At 41.2% G+C, this 23,227-nt stretch overlaps 1 protein-coding gene across 1 annotated transcript in view; it reads right to left on the minus strand.

The window, feature by feature from the left end:
* The window catches only part of BAIAP2L2 (BAR/IMD domain containing adaptor protein 2 like 2), a 90,970-nt gene extending 69,332 nt beyond the window's left edge, over positions 1-21,638 (minus strand). The window contains exons 1-3 of the mRNA XM_069736956.1: positions 21,397-21,638; positions 20,585-20,660; positions 15,734-15,820 (exon numbers count right to left, since the gene is read on the minus strand). Of these exons, the coding sequence (XP_069593057.1) occupies positions 15,734-15,820; positions 20,585-20,660; positions 21,397-21,447 (214 nt within the window). The 5' untranslated portion in view covers positions 21,448-21,638. The remainder of the gene's footprint in view (positions 1-15,733; positions 15,821-20,584; positions 20,661-21,396) is intronic.
* Positions 21,639-23,227: the final 1,589 nt, after the last annotated feature.

Here is a 23,227-nt window from a genome sequence, read left to right on the forward strand (position 1 = left end):
GGTGGTCTTTTCTGCCATTTCTCCTGATTTACGACGGGTTCTTCAGAAATTTCAGGCTGACAAACCTGACCGTTGTCCTGTGGGGAAACTGTTTGTTCCTGACAGATGGACTAGTAGAGTGATTTCTGAGGTTCATTGTTCTGTGTTGGCTGGTCATCCTGGTATTTTTGGTACCAGAGACTTGGTTGGTAGGTCCTTTTGGTGGCCTTCTTTGTCGCGTGATGTGCGGTCTTTTGTGCAGTCCTGTGGGACTTGTGTTATCATGCGGTGGTCTAGGAGCAACATGGAACGAGCTTTGAAGGAAGTGGTAACTGTACTGACCGCAGTCCCTAAGCTCAACACAACACTAGAAGTAGCCGTGGAATGCTCCTAACTCTTCCTAGGCATCTCGTCACAGCCTAAGAGCTAACTACCCCTAAAGACAGAAGCAGGAAAACTATCTTGCCTCAGAGAAAATCCCCAAAGGATAGATTAGCCCCCCACAAATAATGACTGTGAGTGGAGAGGAAAAAGACATACACAGAATGAAACCAGGATGAGCACAGGAGGCCAGTCTAGCTTGATAGATAGGACAGGATGGAATACTGTGCGGTCAGTATAAAACACTACAAAAATCCACGCAGAGTTTACAAAAAAAAATCTCCACACCTGCTTCCCAGAGCTTCCAGCAAGACAGAGTTAATTCATACTGATAACGCTGGACAAACATAGAAAGCACTGAACGGATAAGTCCACAATCTGTGAACAGAAAAGCGCAAGCAAGAACTTAGCTTTGCTGAACTGGTCAGGATAACAGGGAAATCCAAAGAGATGTGAATCCAACCAGGAACCATTTACAAGTGGAACTGGCTGAAGGAACAGCCAGGCCTAAATAGCCGAGCAGAAGAGACGATAAGTGGAGGCAGCTGATGACAGCTAACTCCAAGGAGCAGCCATACCACTTGAAACCACAAGCCGACATCATAATTGCGTTCAGCAGGCGAAAACTTATGGGAAAAGAAGGCACACGGTTTCATTAAGGAACCAACAGGATCCCTCTGAGACAAAACGGCCCCTGCCCCAATCTCAGAAGCGTCAACCTCAACCTGAAACGGAAGAGAAACATCCGGTTGGCGCAACACCGGAGCAGAAGTAAATCGACGTTTAAGTTCCTGAAAGGCAGAGACAGCCGCAGAGGACCAATTCGCCACATCAGCGCCTTTCTTCGTCAAATCGGTCAAGGATTTAACCACGCTGGAAAAATTAGCAATGAAACGGCGATAAAAATTAGCAAAACCCCAAAATTTCTGAAGGTTCTTCACGGATGTGGGCTGAATCCAATCATGAATGGCCTGAACCTTAACCGGATCCATCTCTATAGACGAGGGAGAAAAAATAAAGCCCAAAAAAGAAACCTTCTGCACCCCAAAAAGACACTTAGACCCTTTCACAAACAAGGCATTGTCACTAAGGATCTGAAATACCATCCTGACCTGTTGCATATGAGACTCCCAATCATCGGAAAAAATCAAAATATCGTCCAAATATACAATCAAGAATTTATCAAGATAATTCCGGAAGATATCATGCATGAAGGACTGAAAAACAGATGGAGCATTAGAGAGTCCGAATGGCATCACAAGGTATTCAAAATGGCCTTCGGGTGTGTTAAACGCAGTTTTCCATTCATCACCCTGCTTTATGCGAACAAGATTATAAGCCCCCCGAAGGTCAATCTTAGTAAACAAACTAGCTCCCTTAATCCTAGCAAACAAATCAGAAAGCAAAGGCAAGTGGTATTGAAACTTGAACGTGATCTTATTTAAGAGACGATAATCAATACAGGGTCTCAAAGAACCATCTTTTTTAGCAACAAAAAAGAACCCTGCTCCCAACGATGAAGAAGATGGACGAATATTGTTGTGAATTCTGTGGCCAAGCTCCCTCCTGTGGCCGTGAGCGGTACTGCGGCTGGTTCTGTCTATAAGCTTCCTTTGGTGGATGAGAGTGGTACTGCGGCTTCTGAGTTTCCTTCCTCAGGTGATGAGGTTAAGTCGTTAGGTGCTGCTCTATTTAACTCCACCTGGTGCTTTGATCCTGGCCTCCAGTCAATGTTCTAGTATTGGTCTTGCTTCCTCCTGGATCGTTCCTGTGGCCTCTCTATCCTGCATAAGCTAAGTTTTGCTTGTGTTATTTTTGTTTGCTATATTTTCTGTCCAGCTTGCTATATTGGTTTTTCTTGCTTGCTGGAAGCTCTGAGACGCAGAGGGAGCACCTCCGTACCGTTAGTCGGTGCGGAGGGTCTTTTTGCCCCTCTGCGTGGTTGTTTGTAGGTTTTTGTGTTGACCGCAAAGCTATCTTTTCTATCCTCGGTCTATTCAGTAAGTCGGGCCTCACTTTGCTAAATCTATTTCATCTCTGTGTTTGTATTTCATCTTAACTCACAGTCATTATATGTGGGGGGCTGCCTTTTCCTTTGGGGAATTTCTCTGAGGCAAGGTAGGCTTATTTTTCTATCTTCAGGGCTAGTTAGTTTCTCAGGCTGTGCCAAGTTGCATAGGGAGCGTTAGGCGCAATCCACGGCTACCTCTAGTGTGGTGTGTTAGGATTAGGGATTGCGGTCAGCAGAGTTTCCACGTCTCAGAGCTCGTCCTATGTTTTTGGTAAATGTCAGGTCACCTTGTGTGCTCTGAACTTCAAGGTCCATTGTGGTTCTGAATTACCTGTTCATAACCGTACTGGAGGCCCAATGTACTAATGCTTCTCAATAGAGGGAAAAAAGAAGTTCTGAGACCATTTTTTTTTCTTTGCACTGTGTTCTGTCTTTCTTTTCCCCTATACATCAGGGTGGTTCAGAACACAGGTGTGGACATGGACATTCAGGGTCTGTCCTCTTTGATGGATAATCTCACCGGTCAATCTGAATGGCCAAAGACATAGAATCACTCAGATTGGAGGGTGTGGGAAACCCCACCATAAAATCCTTAACGGATTCAGAAAGACCCTTTCTGAAAATTGCCGCCAAAGCATAATCATTCCATTTAGTCAGCACAGACCATTTTCTGAATTTCTGACAATACAATTCAGCCGCCTCTTGCCCCTGAGATAGGGCCAACAAGGTCTTCTCAGCTTGATCCATAGAATTAGGCTCATCATACAATAACCCCAATGCTTGAAAGAAAGAGTCAACATTAAGCAAAGCAGGATTGCCAGATTCCAGGGAAAATGCCCAATCCTGTGGGTCACCACGCAGCAGGGATATGATGATTTTAACCTGCTGAATGGGATCACCAGAGGACCGGGGTCTCAATGCAAAAAAACAGTTTACAGTTATTTTTGAAACTCAAAAATTTGGATCTGTCACCAAAAAATAAATCAGGAGTGGGAATCTTAGGTTCTAAAGCAGGAGTCTGAACAATATAATCCGAAATACCCTGTACCCTCGCAGCAAGCTGATCCACACGAGAAGCTAACTGCTGAACATTCATGTTGGTACTAGGTTCCTCAGCCACCCAGAGATTAAGAGAGAGGAGAAGACAAAACAGGCAGAGAAAAAAAAAAATGGCACAAAACCTTTCCTCCCTTCTTCTGAGATGCAATTAACTCATTGTTGGCCAGTTGTACTGTTATGATCCGGTGACCTAGGAGCTGCATGAGAACTTTCACTGGAGAAAGTGGCCACTCTACTGACCGCAATCCTGAACTTAACAGTGCAACTAGAAGTAGCCGTGGAGTGTACCTAACACACCTAGACACCTCGTCACAGCCGGAGAACTAAATACCCCTAAAGATGGAAATAGGAATACTATCTTGCCTCAGAGAAAATCCCCAAAGGATAGACAGCCCCCCACAAATATTGGCGGTGAGTCGGAGAGGAAAAAACATACACAGGCAGAAAAACAGGATTAGCACAGGAGGCCACTCTAGCTAGATAGGACAGGATAGGACAGAGTTCTGTGCGGTCAGTATAAAACCCTTCAAAACATCCACAGCAGAATATACAAAAACTTCCTACATCTACTAAAAGATGCAGGAGTGTATATCTGCAACTCCAGTGAATTCTACAATCAGAGCAGGAATAAAACTGAAACAAGCACACCGGCAGTTTGCCACAGAAACAAAAACCAAACACTTATCTTTGCTGAAATTGGCAGCGAGCAGGAGAAGCCAGAAAGTGATCCAACACTTCACAAGGAACATTGACAACTGGCAGGGACTAAAGAGTCCTGCAAAGCTAAATACCCCAGTCAGCCTTGCAATTAGCAGATACACCTGTCCAATCCTGCAGTCCAGGCACAACTGCATTACCATCTACAACTGTATTACCATCTACAACCACCGGAGGGAGCCCAAAAGCAGAATTCACAACACTCACCCTCAAGTTCAGAACACAATGCAGGAACAACCACACTTTCTTGTAAAATATGGACAGACTCATTAGTACTCTCACCCCCAGGGAAACTTCGAGACAAAACATCTGCTTTGACGTTCTTAATAACAGGATAGTAAGCGACCACAGAATTAAGACTGGTGAAAAACAAAGACCATCTAGCTTGCCTGGGATTAAGATGTTTAGCAGATTCAAGGTGCATCAAATTTTTGTGATCAGTGATGACTGTGACAAGGTGAACTGCCCCTCCAAAAAAATGAAGCCACTCCACAAATGCCAGCTTAATGGCCAAAAGTTCCCAATTGCCTACATCATAGTTTGCTTTGGCTGATGACAACTTTTTGGAGAAGAGGGCACATGGATGCCACTTACCAGGGGACAAACATTGAGACAATACAGCCCCGAACCCCACCTCAGAAGCATTGACCTTGACAATGGTTGAGAAGCATGAGGTTGGAGGAGTGGAAAAATATCTGTTCAAAGAAGAAAATGACTACCAAGCGCAGTCGGACCACTTCGAGGAAGTTTTTACCTTTCCTTGTCATGTCAGTGAGGGGTTTGACAATAGACAAGAAGTTTCTGATAAATTTCCGATAATAATTTACGAACCCCAAAAAGCATTGTAATGCTTTGAATTTTCTGGGAGGTCCTATTCCAGAACTGCTCAGACCTGATCAAGAAAACCTGCAGCTGACACGAGGAAACCTAAGAACTTAACCTGCCTGACATGTACTTGATGAGACTTGAGATCTGACGAGTAGATAAAAACATCGTCAAGATACACTACTAATCTACTCACGAGGTGACGGAAGATGTCATTAACGAAATGTTGGAACACAGTGGAAGCATTAGTCAAACCAAAAGGCATGACAATATTTTCATAATGTCCTTCTGGGGTGTTAAAAGCCGTCTTCCACTCATACCCCTCCTTAATCCTAATCAGATTATAGGCTCCCCTGAGATACAATTTGGGACAGAAATGCTAGTGTGTACACATGACAAATAGGGATAACAAAAAGCAACTAACATACAAAAACTCACCAATGGTAGAGAGGTAAATAGGGAAGGGTAGGAATGTTCAAACCAAATGGGAAAAGGACAATGAGGAAAGCATACAACAATCTCCAGCAGCAAAAACGATCTCCAACTCAGCACAGCAACTCCTCGGAACCAGGTAGTAAACTTTCACTGGCGAGGAAGAGAAGGTCTGGCCAGATTTTATAGAGATAAGAAATGACCAGGTCATGAGCAGCTGTGACAAGGAGCTGCATGTTTCTAAACAGCATAGAAAGAGTTAACCTCTTCAGTACCAAATTAAACTAAATCCATTTAATATGGGACATGAAACACACTGCCTAAATGGAAGACCTGAAATTCACAATACTTAATGATTTTCTAACCCCATATCTCCCAGGAGGATGTGACATACTCGTGACAGCCTATCATACTGCATATAGAGAGCTGTGGAACCATCATACTGTATATAGAGGTGCTGCTGGGATCATCTTACTGTGTATAGGGGAGGTGTAGGGGCATTACACTGTGTATAGGGGAGCTGTATGTCGGCAGGGGACATTATTAAAAGTTAAGTGGGCACTTAAGAAGCTTTATTGTTATAGGGGCACTCTGATTATTGTGACCATCAAAGGTACACATGGGGCATTATCACTTTCTAGGGGCAAAATGTGGACTGTTTTCTAGAACACTAGAACAAGGCATCAACATTTTGTATGGGGCAATAATGACACAAAGAAAGCATTTTGCTATGGAAGAGGCACAGTGATGGCAGTATTAAGTGAGGCAGTAAGAGGAGCACAGTTTTTGTGCCACACAGCAGGTGCAGTAATAGGGTCACATATGGCAGCAGTGGCTCAGTGTTGGGGTATCAAGAGGAAGAGGAGTTTGTGCAGGTCGTAAATAGATGGAGACGGTGCTGGAAATGTGATAAGTCAGATGTCACTTTGTAATCTCTGCAGATGAGTTGTGGTTGGAGAAGTCGTCATATCACAGGAAAAGTGAACAACTCCATCAGAAAGAACGTCAGCTGTAAGTCACTATCTGTAGCAGTACTGTAATCTCTTATATGAACTGCAGGACTGGTATCTACCACTATATGGTCACCATATGACGGGAATATCAGTGTTGGTCTTTGTGTAGAGATTTATTTTCACTAACATCGCGGTCATCTGCCGAGGTTCCCCTATTCCCACAACTGGGGTGCGCCACCATGGTTATAATAAGGCTTACCTGGTTAGGGGCCCATTCAAATATTTTGTTCCCCCTCTCCTGAGCTGAACCCCGAGCTACGCCTCTAGGATCTATATAGAATGGATAACACACAGAAGATATAGGGCCCGTTGTTCACGCTAGTGTTGACGAGGAGGTGTGCTGCAGTCCTGATTCAAGAAAAAGTGAACGCCTCTTAATGAATCTGGAGCATATGACGAGTGGCGTGCCCATCCGTGAGCCATGCCAGAAATTTTACTCCAGTCAGGTACTGGAGTGAGATTTTTGGGGTAGGGAACACCCCAGCTCATCATGAATTAGACAGGCTGTGGTGTCTAGCCCTCGCCTCACCCCTGTTCCAGTTCTTCCCATTTTGGCGGAGCTGGGAGAACCTGGTGTGAAAACGCCAAAAGTTGCTAAATTTTGGTGCAACTGTGAGTTGCACCTAAAGTTTGTGACTTTTCAACAACTTTACGTCATAATTCTGGCGTGAAAGCTTTGATGAGTAAGGCCCATACTGTGTACTTCAGAGTTCCATCTGAGTTTCTTCTGTTTTTCACTGATCCATTGCTGATGGAACACTGACCAAACTCAGATTAAAGTCAGATAAAACTCTGAACAAAATCACTCATGAAACTAGGAACGTTTTGTCTCCTAATTTTCCTTGTACTTGAAAACAACAGACATTTGAATGAGCCCTTAGTCGCAAAAAAACACAAATTGCTCACAACAATAAAATAGATACAAATTCTGAAAGATGTATAAACATAGAAATGACGAAAGAATAATAATAATAATAATATGTAATAATATGACCATGGTAATATAATTGTAGAGAAAAAACTGTGATTCAACACATCGTTGTTCATCAATGAGCTGCCAGATATCATTCAGGGGGACTATAATTAAGGGTCATTATCACCCAATATTACTTACTCAACTCAAACTATATAGCTATCATGCCAAGAGTACAAACTCAAAGGTTCACATTAATATTTAAGTGTAATGCCAGATGACACTGTTGTGACGTGGTCAAAAACGGTGTACCGCAGACTTCATGCATTTTTCACCTAAACAAACAAGCTTAGTCTGTAAGTTGTCTGGCAAGGTCATTACTATTGGTGATCCTCATTGATTAAATTGGGTCGTAAAGTGAAAAAAAACTCACTTTCAGAACATGATGTTTAAGCAAAGCCGGACACAGTCAACCAAACTGTTTTGATTGTGTCACAACCGCGTCACAACCGTTCTAGTTGGCTTCATCTTTAGGGCAATGTCAGCGATGTAGCAGGGTCATGGTGTGCACATGTCATGGCTGCTTCATATGGCCTCATCCTTGGGAAACATTAACATGAACGTTTTTCCATGTGCACCTTGACCGATGCTAGCCTATGTGCTAATGCACATGGATGCATCACGCACTAGTCTGGCCCAATTTACGGAGCATACTAGTGCCAGTTACATCTGCAACTTGTGAATGAGGGTGGTCGAGGCTCCCCTGAATTTAGCTTTAGGCTGGGTTTTTTGGTTGTTGCTCCATTTGGCCGTACCCTAATTACTCCTAACATAGAAGCCCATGAGAGAAGGACTAGCAGGAGTATATGTTTCTAAGAAGTCTGATGATGACAAAAATCACATAAGGACAGCAAGGTATGGACTCCCCACTTCATTCAGTATACTATAGAACAACCTTGACTTTATAACTAAATATCAGTTTACATGTCCTTACATTGCGTAATAAAAGAACGCTGGGTGCAATTTAGCTAACGAGACCAAAGTACAAACGCTCCCATGATATTGCACACGCTCGAGTCATTAATGACACCTTTAATTCATAATTCCTAATACCATGCTCAATGAGCTGCTCGTTGGGTATTTTTGGTCGACATAATAATGTTTGCAATTTTTAGGGTCGCCTGAATTTAAGCATGATACTAGGTATTTTTTATATATTTTGGGCCAAAATAAAAAAAAAATATCACACACACAATCATGCCAAGTAATGCTCATAGAAGAAAGAATGCATCAAAAACAAATAAAAAAAGGAAATCAAAATCGTTCCCAATTCTGGCAGCGGGTCACCCCTGAGTTCTGTTCTGCATTACCCTTGGGCACTTCCTCTTCTGTCAGTTACTAGTCCAGCCACAAGCCCTACGTTGCCATTTTTTATAAACATAACTCATGTCTATTGATACACAGATACACAGGTTCATCAAGTGCAGCCTTTCATAATAAAACAATATCTTATCTGTGTTTAGGAAAATAAACAACAAATCTTTTTCCTCTGGAAATCCAGGATTTTCCAAGTACAATGACACACAGTTTGCAAATTTCACTAATGTAATTTATAAATTCGCCATTTTTTGTTGTATTTTTGCATGAGTTTGTGCTTTTTTTTATCTTAGATGAGATTGACTATTTGTTTGGGAATTATGACAATTGAATTGTGATGTTGCTATCTATTTTTATGGGGTATTGATTTTGTTTAACTCATGGGTATCATTTTTGAAAAACCTTTATTTTATCAATGCCCTTTCAATTTTTTAATGCAGGGGTGTATTTTTCTCTTTGAGGGTTGAAGAGACTGTCAGCACAGAAAGACTGTTTAAACCAAGTACAGGGGCTCGGTGCACCCATGGAGTGGCCAAATATTTAGGTGCACCTTCCCACCCACTTGTGTTCCCTCTATCTCCATGCTCCTCTTCTTGGATGGACAGCTTCAACTTTAAAAAGCCAAAAAAGGAGGAGATAGAGGTAGAACAAGTAGCTGGGAAGGTGTACTTAAAGGGAACCTGTCACCAGGTTTTCCTAATATAAAGTAGGGCCAGCACCTTTAAAGGGAACCTGTCACCCCCCCCAGGCGTTTGTAACTAAAATAGCCACCTTGTGCAGCAGTAATGCTGCATTCTGACAAGGTGGCTCTTTTAGTTATGCTCCCTGCACATGCTGAAATAAGTGTTTATAAAATGTGCCCCCTCATGCCCTGAAATCGCCAGGGAGGCGGGACTTTCCTTCCTAATCAGACGCAGCACAGCCGTCACTCCGGACCTGTGCGCCCCAGGCGCCGCCTCCTCTTCCAGTATTATCGTCCCTGGCGCCTGCGCTGTAAGTACAAAGGGCAGCGCAACTGCCCACGCCCGAAAAAAAAAACCTTGATGTGCAGGCGCCGGGGACGATAATGCTGGAAGAGGAGGTGGCGCCCGGCGTGCACAGGTCCGGAGTGACGGCTGTGCTGCGTCTGATTAGGAATGAAAGACCCACCTCCCTGGCGATTTCAGGGCATGAGGGGGCACATTTTATAAACGTTTATTTCAGCGTGTGCAGGCATCATAACTAAAAGAGCCACCTTGTCAGAATGCAGCATTAGTGCTGCACAAAGTGGCTCTTTTAGGTACAAACGCCTGAGGGGGGTGACAGGTTCCCTTTAAGCCCTTTGTTACAGCATTTTAGTATGCTGCTTGTATTTCCCCAATTCTCTATGCAACATACAAAAAATACCTTTTATTATACTCACAGATGACACGGTCCAGGCCGATAGACGTCTCTGGTCTTCATCCGGCGCATCTTGTCTTCTTATGATCAACCGGGGAAGGCCAAAGAGCGTCAATAACCCGTAGGTAAAGCCGGTGCATACACATTATAGTGAACCCTCGGAAGGGTAGAGAGAAGTGGGCCTGCGCAAGAGCACGATGCGGGACACTGTGTAGAAGACATAGGATGTGTCATCTATAAGAAGCAGGGAAGGAGGACGGTGATCGTAAGAAGAAAGGAGGAGTTGGATGAAGGGCAGAGACACCAACTGGACCGGACCGCACCGTCTGTGAGTATAATAAAAGGTCTTCATTGAGCCTTACATAGGGGATTGGTGACATATGTAAAGGATGCTGCAATTCTGTAAAAGAGGACTTAAAGGTGCTGGCCCTACTTTATATTAAGAAAACCTGGTGACAGGTTCCCTTTAAACGTTTAGCCACACCAAGGGTGCACCAAGCACCCGTGCTAGGTTTGATCAGTCATTCTGTGTTGATAGACTCCCTTTAAGCTTAGGTATGAATCGTTTTACTGAATGTTACTATGGAATTTATATTTTGGGGTGTTTTTGTGTTTGACTTTTAATGACGGTCTACATTCTATTTTTGTTTTTAGTACACAGTTTTTTACTACTTGTAAAGATTTGTTGTTAGGTGACTGGGACTGTGATGGATAGAAATACATAAACTGTCATTGTTGGTTGATTGTTGTAGCAACGGCCCCAGACTTTGTAAGCCAAATCAGTCAGGACATTGTTCAGAAGATAAAAGAGGATATGATCTGTCATGCAGAAAGGTCGGAGAAAGCTGCAATTTGTTGGCAAGTTAAAAAAAATGAACTGATAAATGACATCTATGGAGCAATCAGAATCCTTTCACTTAATTGTTTTGAAACAATATGAACGTATATGATTTCCTCCCATAAGTTACAGTCACAGTGTGATTTTAATTTTTCTAGTTTACAACTGGGTTAACATATATTACTGAGCCAATAATGACAATCGGGTAACTCCCAAATATCTTAAAGAACTTCTGTAGTCCTTAGACAGGAAACGTAAGTTCTTCTGATTTTTGTGTTCCCCATAAGATTACAATTGTTGAACATCTTTTCTTTGTACTCCGCACTGTGCCATTCTTTAGTTAGTCCTATTGGAAACTTATGTATGGTGTTTCCATTCACTTCATCAAATTATTTTTTCCCATAGACGTGCTAAACGTTTGCTGATTGGACATTATCAGAGAGTTGCCCTTAATGGACACACCCAGTTGTCAATTTATTTATATATTTCTAGTAGAAATAAAAGATTAACTACAACACTGAGTTTTAAAAGAAAACAATTTATATAATTGCCTTGTAATGTTTTCATTTCCTGTTCTGTGCAGATGTCACCGGATCCCAAAATTCCACGAGGAGGAAGTTCACTGACAGCCATATTGGGAGACCCAAGTGATGGGTGTCTCAATATGGAAACTGCAGCTGGTACCAACCTATTGCGCGGTACCACCAGCGAAACACCGTCGCAACACACACTCTTTGTGCCGTACTAACACACTCTCACACTTTCAGACTCATACATTCACACTCACACACTCACTCATGCAGCCTCTTGCGCGGTACCACGAGCGGAACCCAGTCGCAAACACGCCGCCGCCAGGATCAGCTGAATGATTCACTGACTGCGGCCATCTTTGTACAGGAGGAGCGCATGCGCAGTTTTAATATGACCACCACTATCTGTCTGTACAAAGATGGCGGTGGTCTGATTTACTGTGCCTCTGCGAATTTCATGCAGGCGCAGTGAATCATTCTGCTGATCCCGCCGGCAGATGTGCGATGTGTCTACAGGCAGAAATAAACGGTCACAATAAAGGGGTTTTCCCACGAACGAAAGTTCATTTTAAAAATTGTCTGTGCCTGACCGTGTACGGAGCATACCACATCTCCTGGGCAGGGGAGGAAGCAAAAGACAATACTGACATCACAGCAGGGGATCGCAGTGAATTCATCTTGTGAGGTAAAATATTTCACTGACTATTTTTAAAAAAAATATTTTGCCTCACAAAATGTATCCTCTGCGATCTTCTGCTGTAATGTCAGTATTGTCTTTTGCTTCCTCCCCTGCCCAGGAGCTGTGGTATGTTCGGTACATGGTCAGACACAGACAATTTTTAAAATGAACTTTTGTTCGTGGGAAAACCCCTTTAAAAAGCAAATATCGATGCCAACATGGCTCCTCATCAGAAGTATGCCAATGACAATGAAAGGAAAGCAGCAAAGGCACAACGTTGAAGACAACAAAGGGCAAATGAGACTCCTGAAGAGCAACAGCATCGCTGGGACAAAAACAATGCATATAAGCGTAGGCATCAAGCACATGAGTCCCCTGATGCAAAAGTCATTAGATTATAACAGGATGCCATTAGGCAACAACAGTGCCCCATGCCTGCCCCCAGCATTGGGCCTCCATCTAGTGTTTCATAATTGTTATATTACCCAAAATGAAATTGTTTCCTAAAACAAACATGTCTCCTTTAGAGAAGCACTTCTCCTCCTCCCATCAAAGTTTTCATTCTCCGAATATATTGCAGTCATCACACTATATAGCCCTGTGTACTTACAATTGCTCATTTTCCCTTTCTACTAAATAATTCTTCTCGTTTCTCTGCTGCATGTAGAAACAGGAATTCTCTTGTCTCTACAAAAATTCCTCCTGACCCAGCTGTTCCCACCTCCCCCGCACCAGGGACTTTTGCAGTGACTGATGACTCATACAGTAAAAAGTGATCTCCTGCTTCTACATAGAGCTTGGAATGATTGAGTGAGTCAGCTTTAACTCCTTCACCCCCTTTTTTCTTTTGCTCTTCTTCCCAGAGCCATAAGTTTTTTTTTATTTTTCCGGCAATATGGCCATGTGAGGGCTTGTTTTTTGTGGGATGAGTTGTACTTTTGAATGACACCATTGATTTTACCACATAGTGTTCTGGAAAATGAAAAAAAAAAAATTCCAACTGTGGTGAAATTTGAAAAAAAAAAGTGCAATTCCACAATTACCATGTTCACTATATGGTAAAACTGATCTGCCATTATGATTCACCAGGTCAGTACACAGATAGCAAACAGGTATAGGTTCTTATTTATTTAAGTGGTGACATTTTTTTTTAGAAATTTGTATGAATTTTTGTTTTTTTACGTTTGTTGCTATTTTCCATCTTTCAGAATCTAGGGCTGGGTGAGGGTTTATTTTTTTTTAATCCTGAGTGGACATTTTTATTGATACCATTTTGGGGTAGATACAATGTTTTGCTCGCTTTTCATTGCATGTTATTGCAATGTTGAGGTGACCAAAAAAAACCTTAAGGGTATGTGCACACGATGCAGATTTAGTGCAGAACTGCAGCAGATTTTTCTGCAGCAGAAACGCTGCAGAACTGCACTGTGATTACAGTACAATGTAAATCAATGTGTAAAAAAAAAATGTGCACATGGTGCAGAAAAATCTGCGCAGAAACGCTGCAGATTTCAAAGAAGTGCATGTCACTTCTTTTGTGCAGTTCTGCAGCGTTTCTGCACCCCTCTTATTTTGAGTGTTGGTATTTGTGTTATCTGATGTATACAGAGGTGTTGGGCTCTGAACACATTTCCAGTTGTTAACCATTTGTAATGGACCCAATATTTTAAAAAATGTCGATCCATCCTAAATGGAGCAAAAACAGATTCACACTTTAGTTTCCATTTTGCATCAGTTTTTTTTCCATTTGTAACGGATCAGTTTTTACTAGCGGTGTCTCTGAACGCCTCTAGTGTTCTGAGCGAGTGCAATGTTTAAAAAACGGATCCGTTGACGAATGACAAAACTGATAGACTTCAATATTCAGCAAAATGTATCCAGTTGCTATCTGTTTTTTTTTTAGCAGGACAAAAAAGTTGTGCAGACTACGTTTTTTTGATCCAGCTAAAAAACTGTTTGCAGCTGGAAAAAAGTTAAGCGGAAGAAATTAAAGAAAATATTTACAAAATGGATGCAATCCTTAAAAGTCCACAGTTTCAAATTATATAAATATTTAAATAAATATTTATATAAATATACATATAAAAATATATATAATATATATATAAAATATATAAATATATAAAATATAATAAATATATAAAATATATATAAAATATAATAAATATACATTTAAATATATGTATATAAATATTTAAACTAATAAAGGAAATTATAGTAGCACAGAATTGCACTTTTCCTCCTAAAACATAAAGCAAAAAGTTATATGTACCCCAAAATAGTAGCAATAAAAACTACAGTTTGTTCTGCAAAAATATGCTCTATCAACTGAAAAATAAAAACAAAGTTCTGGGTCTCAGAAGATGGCGACACAAACCAAATAGGACATAAAATCGAGCTTAATGAGCCAGTGTTACACGCCATATCCCACACATCATCTACCCTTTATAATTCTATCAAAGAAAAACTGTCCTGCACCTATCCGCTAGTCATCTCTTACACCGTCTTATATGGCAATCTCATGGTTCAAAGATCTATATAGCCTATTATGAAGAATAAAGTGTCACTGTTGTAGGCATCATTCTATGTTTTTTTCACCATTCGATAGATACTTCAGCCCAGTAGATTCCTCAAATCTGAGGTCCTTGCACAGATCGGTGAAACATTTTCTCATTCTCCAAGCACGCGGACCAAAAATATGGTAACAAGAGAGATTAAAGCCTCATCTAATGTACAAGTCAAGCCCCATAATAATCAAAATGCTTTCATTAGCAACTCCATCAAGGTGGCCCCATTAAGAGTGCCAGCAGAGTGCCCCACTCCCTCCCCCAAAAAACAAACAGTACCCCCCGACTGCCACAAGAGTGTCTACAACCATAACCAAGGAGTAGGCAAGTCATGTTTGAATGCTTTTGACTGCGTTATTGACTTTATAGGGTTTTTTTCTTCTACAAATTTTGGTCTAAAAATCCTAATACATCTCGAAATTAGTGAAAATATTTTTTAAATGTTTGCTTCACATATTTAATCTTTTTCTTTGTTTTTATCTTGGCCCCCAACTGCTATGCTCTTGCTGTAGGTGCAGAGTGAATGGTCACATGACCCCAACTAGTATCTGCAACATGTCCCAGAAGTTCACCATCTTCACAGCTCATGCACGAGTGCTGTCTTTGTCCATCCCACTGGAATGTGTAGAATATGTTGCCCCAGATTAGAATGGCATAGCTAGACGTGGGCAGAAACTGAGTTTGTTGTTGATCTTGGGTCAGCTTTCTCATACTCAGCCTTTCGTATGGGCTCTAGATGCGTCCATGAAACAGTGTATACTCAGAAAAGTTGTGCTAACAAATAGGAATAGCATCTAGCAGAATCTGGGGTCGGCATTGGGGCCTTGCATACCATAGGTAGAATAGAGCTTCATGGCCATATCCAATGCAGCATACAGATACATATGGACTGTAGGCAGTGGATATGCTGAAAATTGGAAAATGAAGCAATCATTTGAGTTGTTTCCGATATCGTCACATTTCCTTTGCCTATACTTTAAATTATAATATTATACATTATAGTTTTCAGGAAAAACCTTTCCTCTGACTCACCCAGGCCATGACACGCAGAGTTCTGCAATGCTTGTTCACCTATCTTCCTAATCGCATTAAAATAAGACTCAGCAACTTCAGATAGACCTATGGATAGAAAGAAGACATCAGCAAATATTATATATCAATACCTGGTAATATCCATTGTGAAGACATTTTATTAAAATCAAGACTTTTCTGTTCGATATTATAATCAATGGCATGACTACCACCATAGCCTGCATTTTCAAGGGGGCTTGGGCCACCTAATCCGGCTAGATCAAGAAGTCCAGGCCCCCCAGAGAGCACAATGAAGAAATTCCTTTGAGTTGGCGCAGACAGGAGGATGCCCTATTATGTCACTGCGTCCTACTGAGTGACCCAGGCTCCCACGTGTAAAAAGAAAGAGGTGCAGACTCATTGTGGGATCGGAGTTGGGCAAGTATAAGATGTTTTTGTTTTTTTAAAGGTGCCCAAAGGGGAAATTACTGTGTCTATCATATCATTAATGGGGAGAAGCGAGGAACAAAAGAACATATTTCCATATGGTCACCCTTCCTGTTTGTGGAGGTTGGCACCCTTGATTCAGCAGGGCGGTTTTGCTGCCACTCATGCGACATCTGTATCCTAATCTCCCTAATTGTCCCTAAGAGTTGGACATAATAGGGACAAGAGAAAATAAGAAGATAGGTACCATCTTCTTCTGTGTCTAACCACACAACTAGTGGGATTATGGATAGTTTGGGAAATTGAGGGTCAGACGACGAATGAGTGAAGGCGCCACCGACGTGTAGGAATAGGGTGCAACCTCCACTGATAGGAAGGGTCAGTATAAGGGGGGGCTGAGCGTAGGAAGACATTAATTCATCTTTTGGCTATATTACCGTATATCTATAAACTAGTCCTACATACGTATTGGCCAACAATTTTTAATATCATAGACTATCACTGTATCTGGACACCTACACCCTCTGCGACATATTGACGGTAACTGTATTCTTCTATTCTCTTGTCCCTGTTATGTCCAAACCATAGGGACAATTAGGGAGATTAGGATACAGATGACACATGAGTAGGGGGCACCACTGCCCTGCTGAATCTAGGGTGCCAACCTCCACAGACAGTTTGGATGAGCTTAGGGGATACTAAGGACAGCTTTTCCCCATCTGCTTAGGTATATGATCCTGACCGTGACTAACTAAGCATTGGTTATATTTTATAGCACTTAGCACTTTAATCACTTTGTTTATGTGAGATTATTTTTGTTTGAGACTTTATTTCTAATAAAATAATACAATTTTAAAAGAGTTAATTATGTAAAATGTTGTGTCTATACCCTGATCTATGTCATATTCTGTAAGTTCACTAACAGGAAGACTACTACTTTGTAAATGGAATAAATATTGAATGGGGTCATAAAAGAGGAATTATTACATGATCATGTCATATCATATCATATTCTGCAAGTTCACAAACAGGAACACTACTATTTTGTAAATGGAATAAATATTGAGTGGGATCACAAAAGGGGAATTATTACATGATCATGGCATATCGTATTCTGCAAGTTCACAAACAGGAACACTACTATTTAGTAAATTGAATAAATATTGAGTGGGGTCATAAAAGGGGAATTATTACGTGATCATGACATAACAGGAAGCATTATTACTAATGAGGACATGAAAGGTAACAATTACTGAGAGTAGAGTTCTAGAAGCAATACTCACTGTATACAGTCTTTTGATTGCAAAAATAAGGTGGTACTTTTACTATGTGGGGACCCCAAGGGTGACATTTTTACTACTGATAGCACATTGGATGGGGAAGCTTGTGTAGTATTGGGATTAAGTTGGAGGTGTGACGGAAAACTTTTGTCTGTGCCCAGTTCTACAGAATGAAGTAGTGGTTGAACGAATTGACACTCTGAGCCGGATGTAGAAGAAAAAGGTACAAATCAATCACAACCTGAGTCGCTGAGTGTTTCTGTAATAGATCCACTTATGTGGTCTGCAGTACACCTGTGCAGAACTGGTAATTGCCACGACTATAATGTTACTATATGGCGTTAATATTTGTTTCTGTCCAGTGTTTTTATTAAAGGAAACCTGTCAGCTTGGAAGTGCAGTGCAATTGGCCAGCAGAAAGTTACAGAGGAAAAGCTCAACAGAAAAGACTGAGAATAATTCCTCATTCACACATTCAGGATTTGGCTTAGAAATGCTGATATAAAATACTGACCAAACACTGAACGTGTGAACGTGGCCTAACTTGTTTATTATACAATAAAATCCATCTCTTTCTGTGTGCTCAGGTCCGGTGGGCAGTTTTAAACAGTGATTGACAGCTACCTCTTCAAATATTATTTGGAAGACACTGCACACACTAGTGATAATTTATACTAGATAGTGTGAGTTTATTAGACATAACTCAATATAAGTAACACATGGGAGCATATCTACAAACATTCGATAAGCGACCTAATGTAATAACAAAACATGACGTTTCGACTCTCCCGAGTCTTAATCATACCATCGCTAAAAGACAAAAAATAAACACAAGTAAATACAACCTATAATATGTACATATATACAGGTCTGCAAAGTACATGAATAATAAACCGTCAGTTTATCGAAAGGATTAACAAAGAGGCATGACCAGCAACCGTAGAACCGTCAAGGCACCAATGAGTACACCAAGGTGAATAAGCTGTTAATACCATCATGAAGGTGGAGAATATAGGTGGTCCAGAAGTTGTAGTGGTTTAGACCAGAAGGAGGTAGACAGGAGAGGTGACAGAAAGCACTAGTTACCTTAGTATGGTGGTAATGATACGTAAATGTAGCAATTCCTTGGTTTTGGATATATGGGTAGTACTATAGAGGGTTAATGGGGGATATAGGTCAGTATAATGGAAATAACAGTGCGGCTGGCTAATGGTAATGAAAAAAGGAGGGAGTCATTGCTTAAATACCTAATTGCTGATAGGGTAAACAAAAGCCAATGGCTGTACGCTGCCCTGTGTGTAGGACCTAGAATAGAATGGGGAATAATGAATAAAGAAAACCCTTAATCAGGGATCGTATTGTATTGCCTTAAGAAGTGCCACCACAGACTGGCTATATCAGGAGGGACGTTGGTCTCAAGTGGTAAGAGTGTGGTGGGCACTGATAAGCGGTCCCACTAGTAAACAGCTGCCATACCTGAGTAGCATGTCTTGAATAGCGGCGCTCCCGCACCTTGCAGATGCCGATGTGGTGAGAAGAGGCAGGATGGGGCTGTTTATAGGAGAGCAGTGACCGCTGGACCGGAAGTGCGTCATCCGGACCGGAAGTCCCGCCTGCGCATGCGCAAAGTGTAAAGGCGCCTGTGTACATGTAGCTATGGTAACCAGCTCACTGTATGGAGTAGTGGTGGCCATGTTATGTGGACTCTGTAACCGCCGCTATTCAAGACACGCTACTCAGAACTGTACCCCCTTCATTCTTAGGATCGGAGTGGGGGCAGTGATGGCAGATACTAGCCATAGGAAAACCACTTTACTGCAGAACCATTGTCCTAGGACAGTGACTCACTAGTCTTTTTAACATTATAGATCAGCATTCATTCATGTGATAACCAAAGCACTGCTTGCCATATTGGCCTAGATAATCATTAATGACATCTTGCAATGTATTTCTTGGGAAACACGATTACACTAAATACATTGATAACAATATGAATAACCTACAGCGGCATGTAAAAATTGTTCACCCCTGGTCAAAATCACTGTTATTGCGAACAGTTAAGCAAGGTGAAGATGAAATGATCTCTAAAAGGCTTAAAGTTAAAGAGGACACATTTCCTTTGTATTTTGAGCAAGAAAAATATTTATATTTTCATCTTTACATTTTAAAAATGGAGATTGATCCTAAACACATATCAAAATCCACAATAGACGACCTCAAAAGGCGCAAGCTGAAGGTTTTGCAAAGGCCCTCACAGTCCACTGATCTGACCATCATTGAAAATCTGTGGATTAATCTCAGACACAGGAATCTCACAGAACTGGAAGAATTTACCATGGAAAAATGGATGAAAATCCATCAAACAAGAATTGAAAGACTCTTGTCTGGCTACAAAAAGCATTTACAAGCTGAGATACTTTCAAAAGGGGGTGCTACTAGGTGCTAACCACAAAGGGTTGTAAGTTTTAAAATGTAAAAGATGAAAATATTACATCCCACTTTAACAGTGTTTGAAATAATGGTGTCATGCACACAGTGTCTGCCATAAACATTCAGATAGTGTCCTCTGCACAAAGTGCACCATAAACACTTACCTGCCACCTGTTTCCACGCTTTCTGACATGGAAGATTTATATGACAAGTCACTAGTGGATGTTATCCTGCATCTTCAAAGATCCCCACAAAAGCTCATAATATTTGGGGAAGAATAAAACGAGCAGCACTCTGCTGCATCGGAAGAAAGTGTCCGCAATTTGCCAGCCGTGAATACTGAGACACAGACAAGTATATCTGTGTACTGTTGGTTGGAGCCTTGGAGGCCAAACACAAGGGCATCAAGGGGCATTCCTGCTTTAGACCCCTAACCACTGTCCAGCTGAAGACCGTTTCATCTCATATGAGGCACTTTGTCTTGCTTGACTTGGCACGAATGGTATTCTGATCATGCATGGCAAAGAATGGCTGCCAATGTATGCAATCCATGGTTAGCAGAACCCCTAGACTCTCATTTATAGTCTATGTGCAAGTTTAAAAATGACCAAATGTCTAGAGATAAAATGGTCAAAACGAATGTTCTGTGCAATGTTCTGGTTGCATTGAAAGAATATAAAATACTAATACGTGGCACAATGGTAGAGACACTTACCGCTTAATGCTCGGACGTAGTTATTACCTAGGTATACAAGGTTTTCCAGAGCTGGGTTAAATTGACCTAAAATTTTCTGCAAAGAAAAAATAAAAAATGAGGTTGAATAACTTGTTTTTAACGTGACTGTGAATATAGAAGCGTATCTGTACTTTCCTTGTGTACGTATATGGATATCTATAAAATATAGAGTACAGTGAAACAGAACTATAAAGAAAAATTATATAGGATCTTGCCAGAAAAAGTCGTTGATTTCTTCCTGTAAAGCCGGTTCTCTTTACGAGAGTCATCTTAACTATGTACAATACAATTAAACCCGAGTTAGTCATTGACACCGATCCTATAAATGATGAGGATGCAAATACAGCAAAACATACGTATTGATCCCTTCACAAGCAGGAGATTACTTTATAAGATATTTAAACTCCAGAGAATCTACGTTCCCTGCTGGTTCAATCCCTAATGTAAAGTCTATGAAGCAGTAGATAATCACATTAATAAAAAAAATCAAGTGTCAGGATGAAAGGGAATTCCCAGCAACTTCCCTGATCCATTATCGGATTGTTCGCGCTCGTAAAGTCCGTCCGGTGACATATAGATAGCAGTGAATTACAGAGAATCTACATTTTTCAAGAAACTTTGGTTCTTTCTTTGAAAACAGGACAATACCTTCCCCTCCATCTTCTGATGATAGAACTAAGAATCTGCAGTAAATTCATAGATTTCCCTTCGCCCATTAAATTTGATCGTTTTTGGATATAAATACGAACAGATAATTCTATGTATGAAGAATAGGAGGGGAGAGATCTCACCTTATAGGAGGCAATCGTGGAGGTATAAATGGAATCCATTTCTCGAGCCATGGCTGCTCTCTCCTGGAGTCAGCAAGAAAAAAAGAAGAAGGGTACCTGTACCAGCGGAGTTTGGACGTTGACCACAGGGAGAGGGGAAGAGAGGATGGTTTAATAATTCACCAAGTACAATGATACCTGATCATGCAGGTAACAGAATACCGGAGAGTTTAATAAGTGCCCTGGTGAGGAGTGCACCATCTGATTATCTAGGAACAGCTGACAGAGACACAGAGTCTGTTCCTCCCACTGGAATGTGACGGGAAACTGGCTCCTGCCCCAACACCTCTTCTTCAACAGGGGACACCATGAGTTAGTGCTAGTGAAGGTTTCTGAAAATAAACATGACACATGGATACTGTGGATGGAAAGATCAGGAGCTGAACTGTTCAGCCGCACAGGTAGAGAGAGGTAAGAACAGGGTGGCCAACTTGACTTTTTATTTTTTCTGGACAGTTCATCAGAAATCACGGACGAACAATTTTTTTTACGTACACATTGGAAAACCATAATAAATCATGATCAGTGACAGATGTCTACAGCCCACAATCCTTATATGAAGACATCGGCTGCATTCACTGTAAAATGATGAGACTTACAGTCAGGGCTGCCACTAGGAATTTAGGTGCCCCATAATGGCAAACTTTCTGGGGCCCCCTTGAGACTCCGCCCAGGCTCCACCCCACGAACAGTCCACAGTCCCACCACTGTCTCTTGGAAAAACTCCACTTTTCACCAATCACACATTAACAGCTCCAGTCACCAGATCACACATATAGCCAGCAGCTTTTGTTTTGGCCAAAAGATGTTTTAAGCCGCCAAAACGACAAGGTAGACTCTTTTGGCCAGGCCCTGCTCTACTCTAACCTATTAAAAATTTGTTATAATAGGCAATACAATTTAGGTATTTTTTAAATTTTTTTTCCAATTTTTAAAATGACCAATAATCTCACATACAAAGGACAAATACCACCGCACCATGACAAGACACCATATTACCACCACAGAGACCTATAATACTACATGCAAGGAACCTACACCACCACATAATCTCCACACCACATATTATCACCACAGTGACCGAATAATACCACATACAAGGAATAAATACCACCACAACATGACCAGACCACATATTACCACCGCATGGTGACTAATAATACCTCACACAAGGAACAAATACCACCACACCATGACCAGACCACATATTACCACCAAATAGTGACTAAATAATAGCACATATAAGGAACAAATACCGCCACACCATGGCCAGACAACATATTACCACCAAATAGTGACTAAATACTACAACACTGATCATTAATAAAAAAAACATACAATACTAAATATCACTATAAGTGCCATTATACACAGGAGATCTGTACTTGGTACGCAGTGTCTGTGTACAGGTAATACAGCGATTACCGGTAACATTATGCACACGAGAACTGTATATATTCTACAGGTGATAGTGATCAATGACATTATACACAGGAGCTCTGTATATAGTGTCAGTGTAAAGGTAATACAGTGATCACTGGTGACATTGTACACAGGACCACTGTATACAGTGTATAGTGTCAGTGTACAGGTAACACACTGACTCACCAGTGACGTCTCTAGGTGAAGTCCTTCAGCTTTGCTTTTCATCTTCATCCAGCACAGACTGCCATCCCTTTTTCCAGCCAGGGCTAGTCTCTGCAGGAAATAATACAGTTATCCAGAGCTCCGCTTGCAGAACACATTACTTAATTTTTTCCCTAATTCTAAACTACATCAGATGAAGACAAAA

The sequence above is a fragment of the Ranitomeya imitator genome, chromosome 8 (genome assembly GCF_032444005.1).
Source record: "Ranitomeya imitator isolate aRanImi1 chromosome 8, aRanImi1.pri, whole genome shotgun sequence".
Taxonomy (NCBI): Eukaryota; Metazoa; Chordata; class Amphibia; order Anura; family Dendrobatidae; genus Ranitomeya; species Ranitomeya imitator.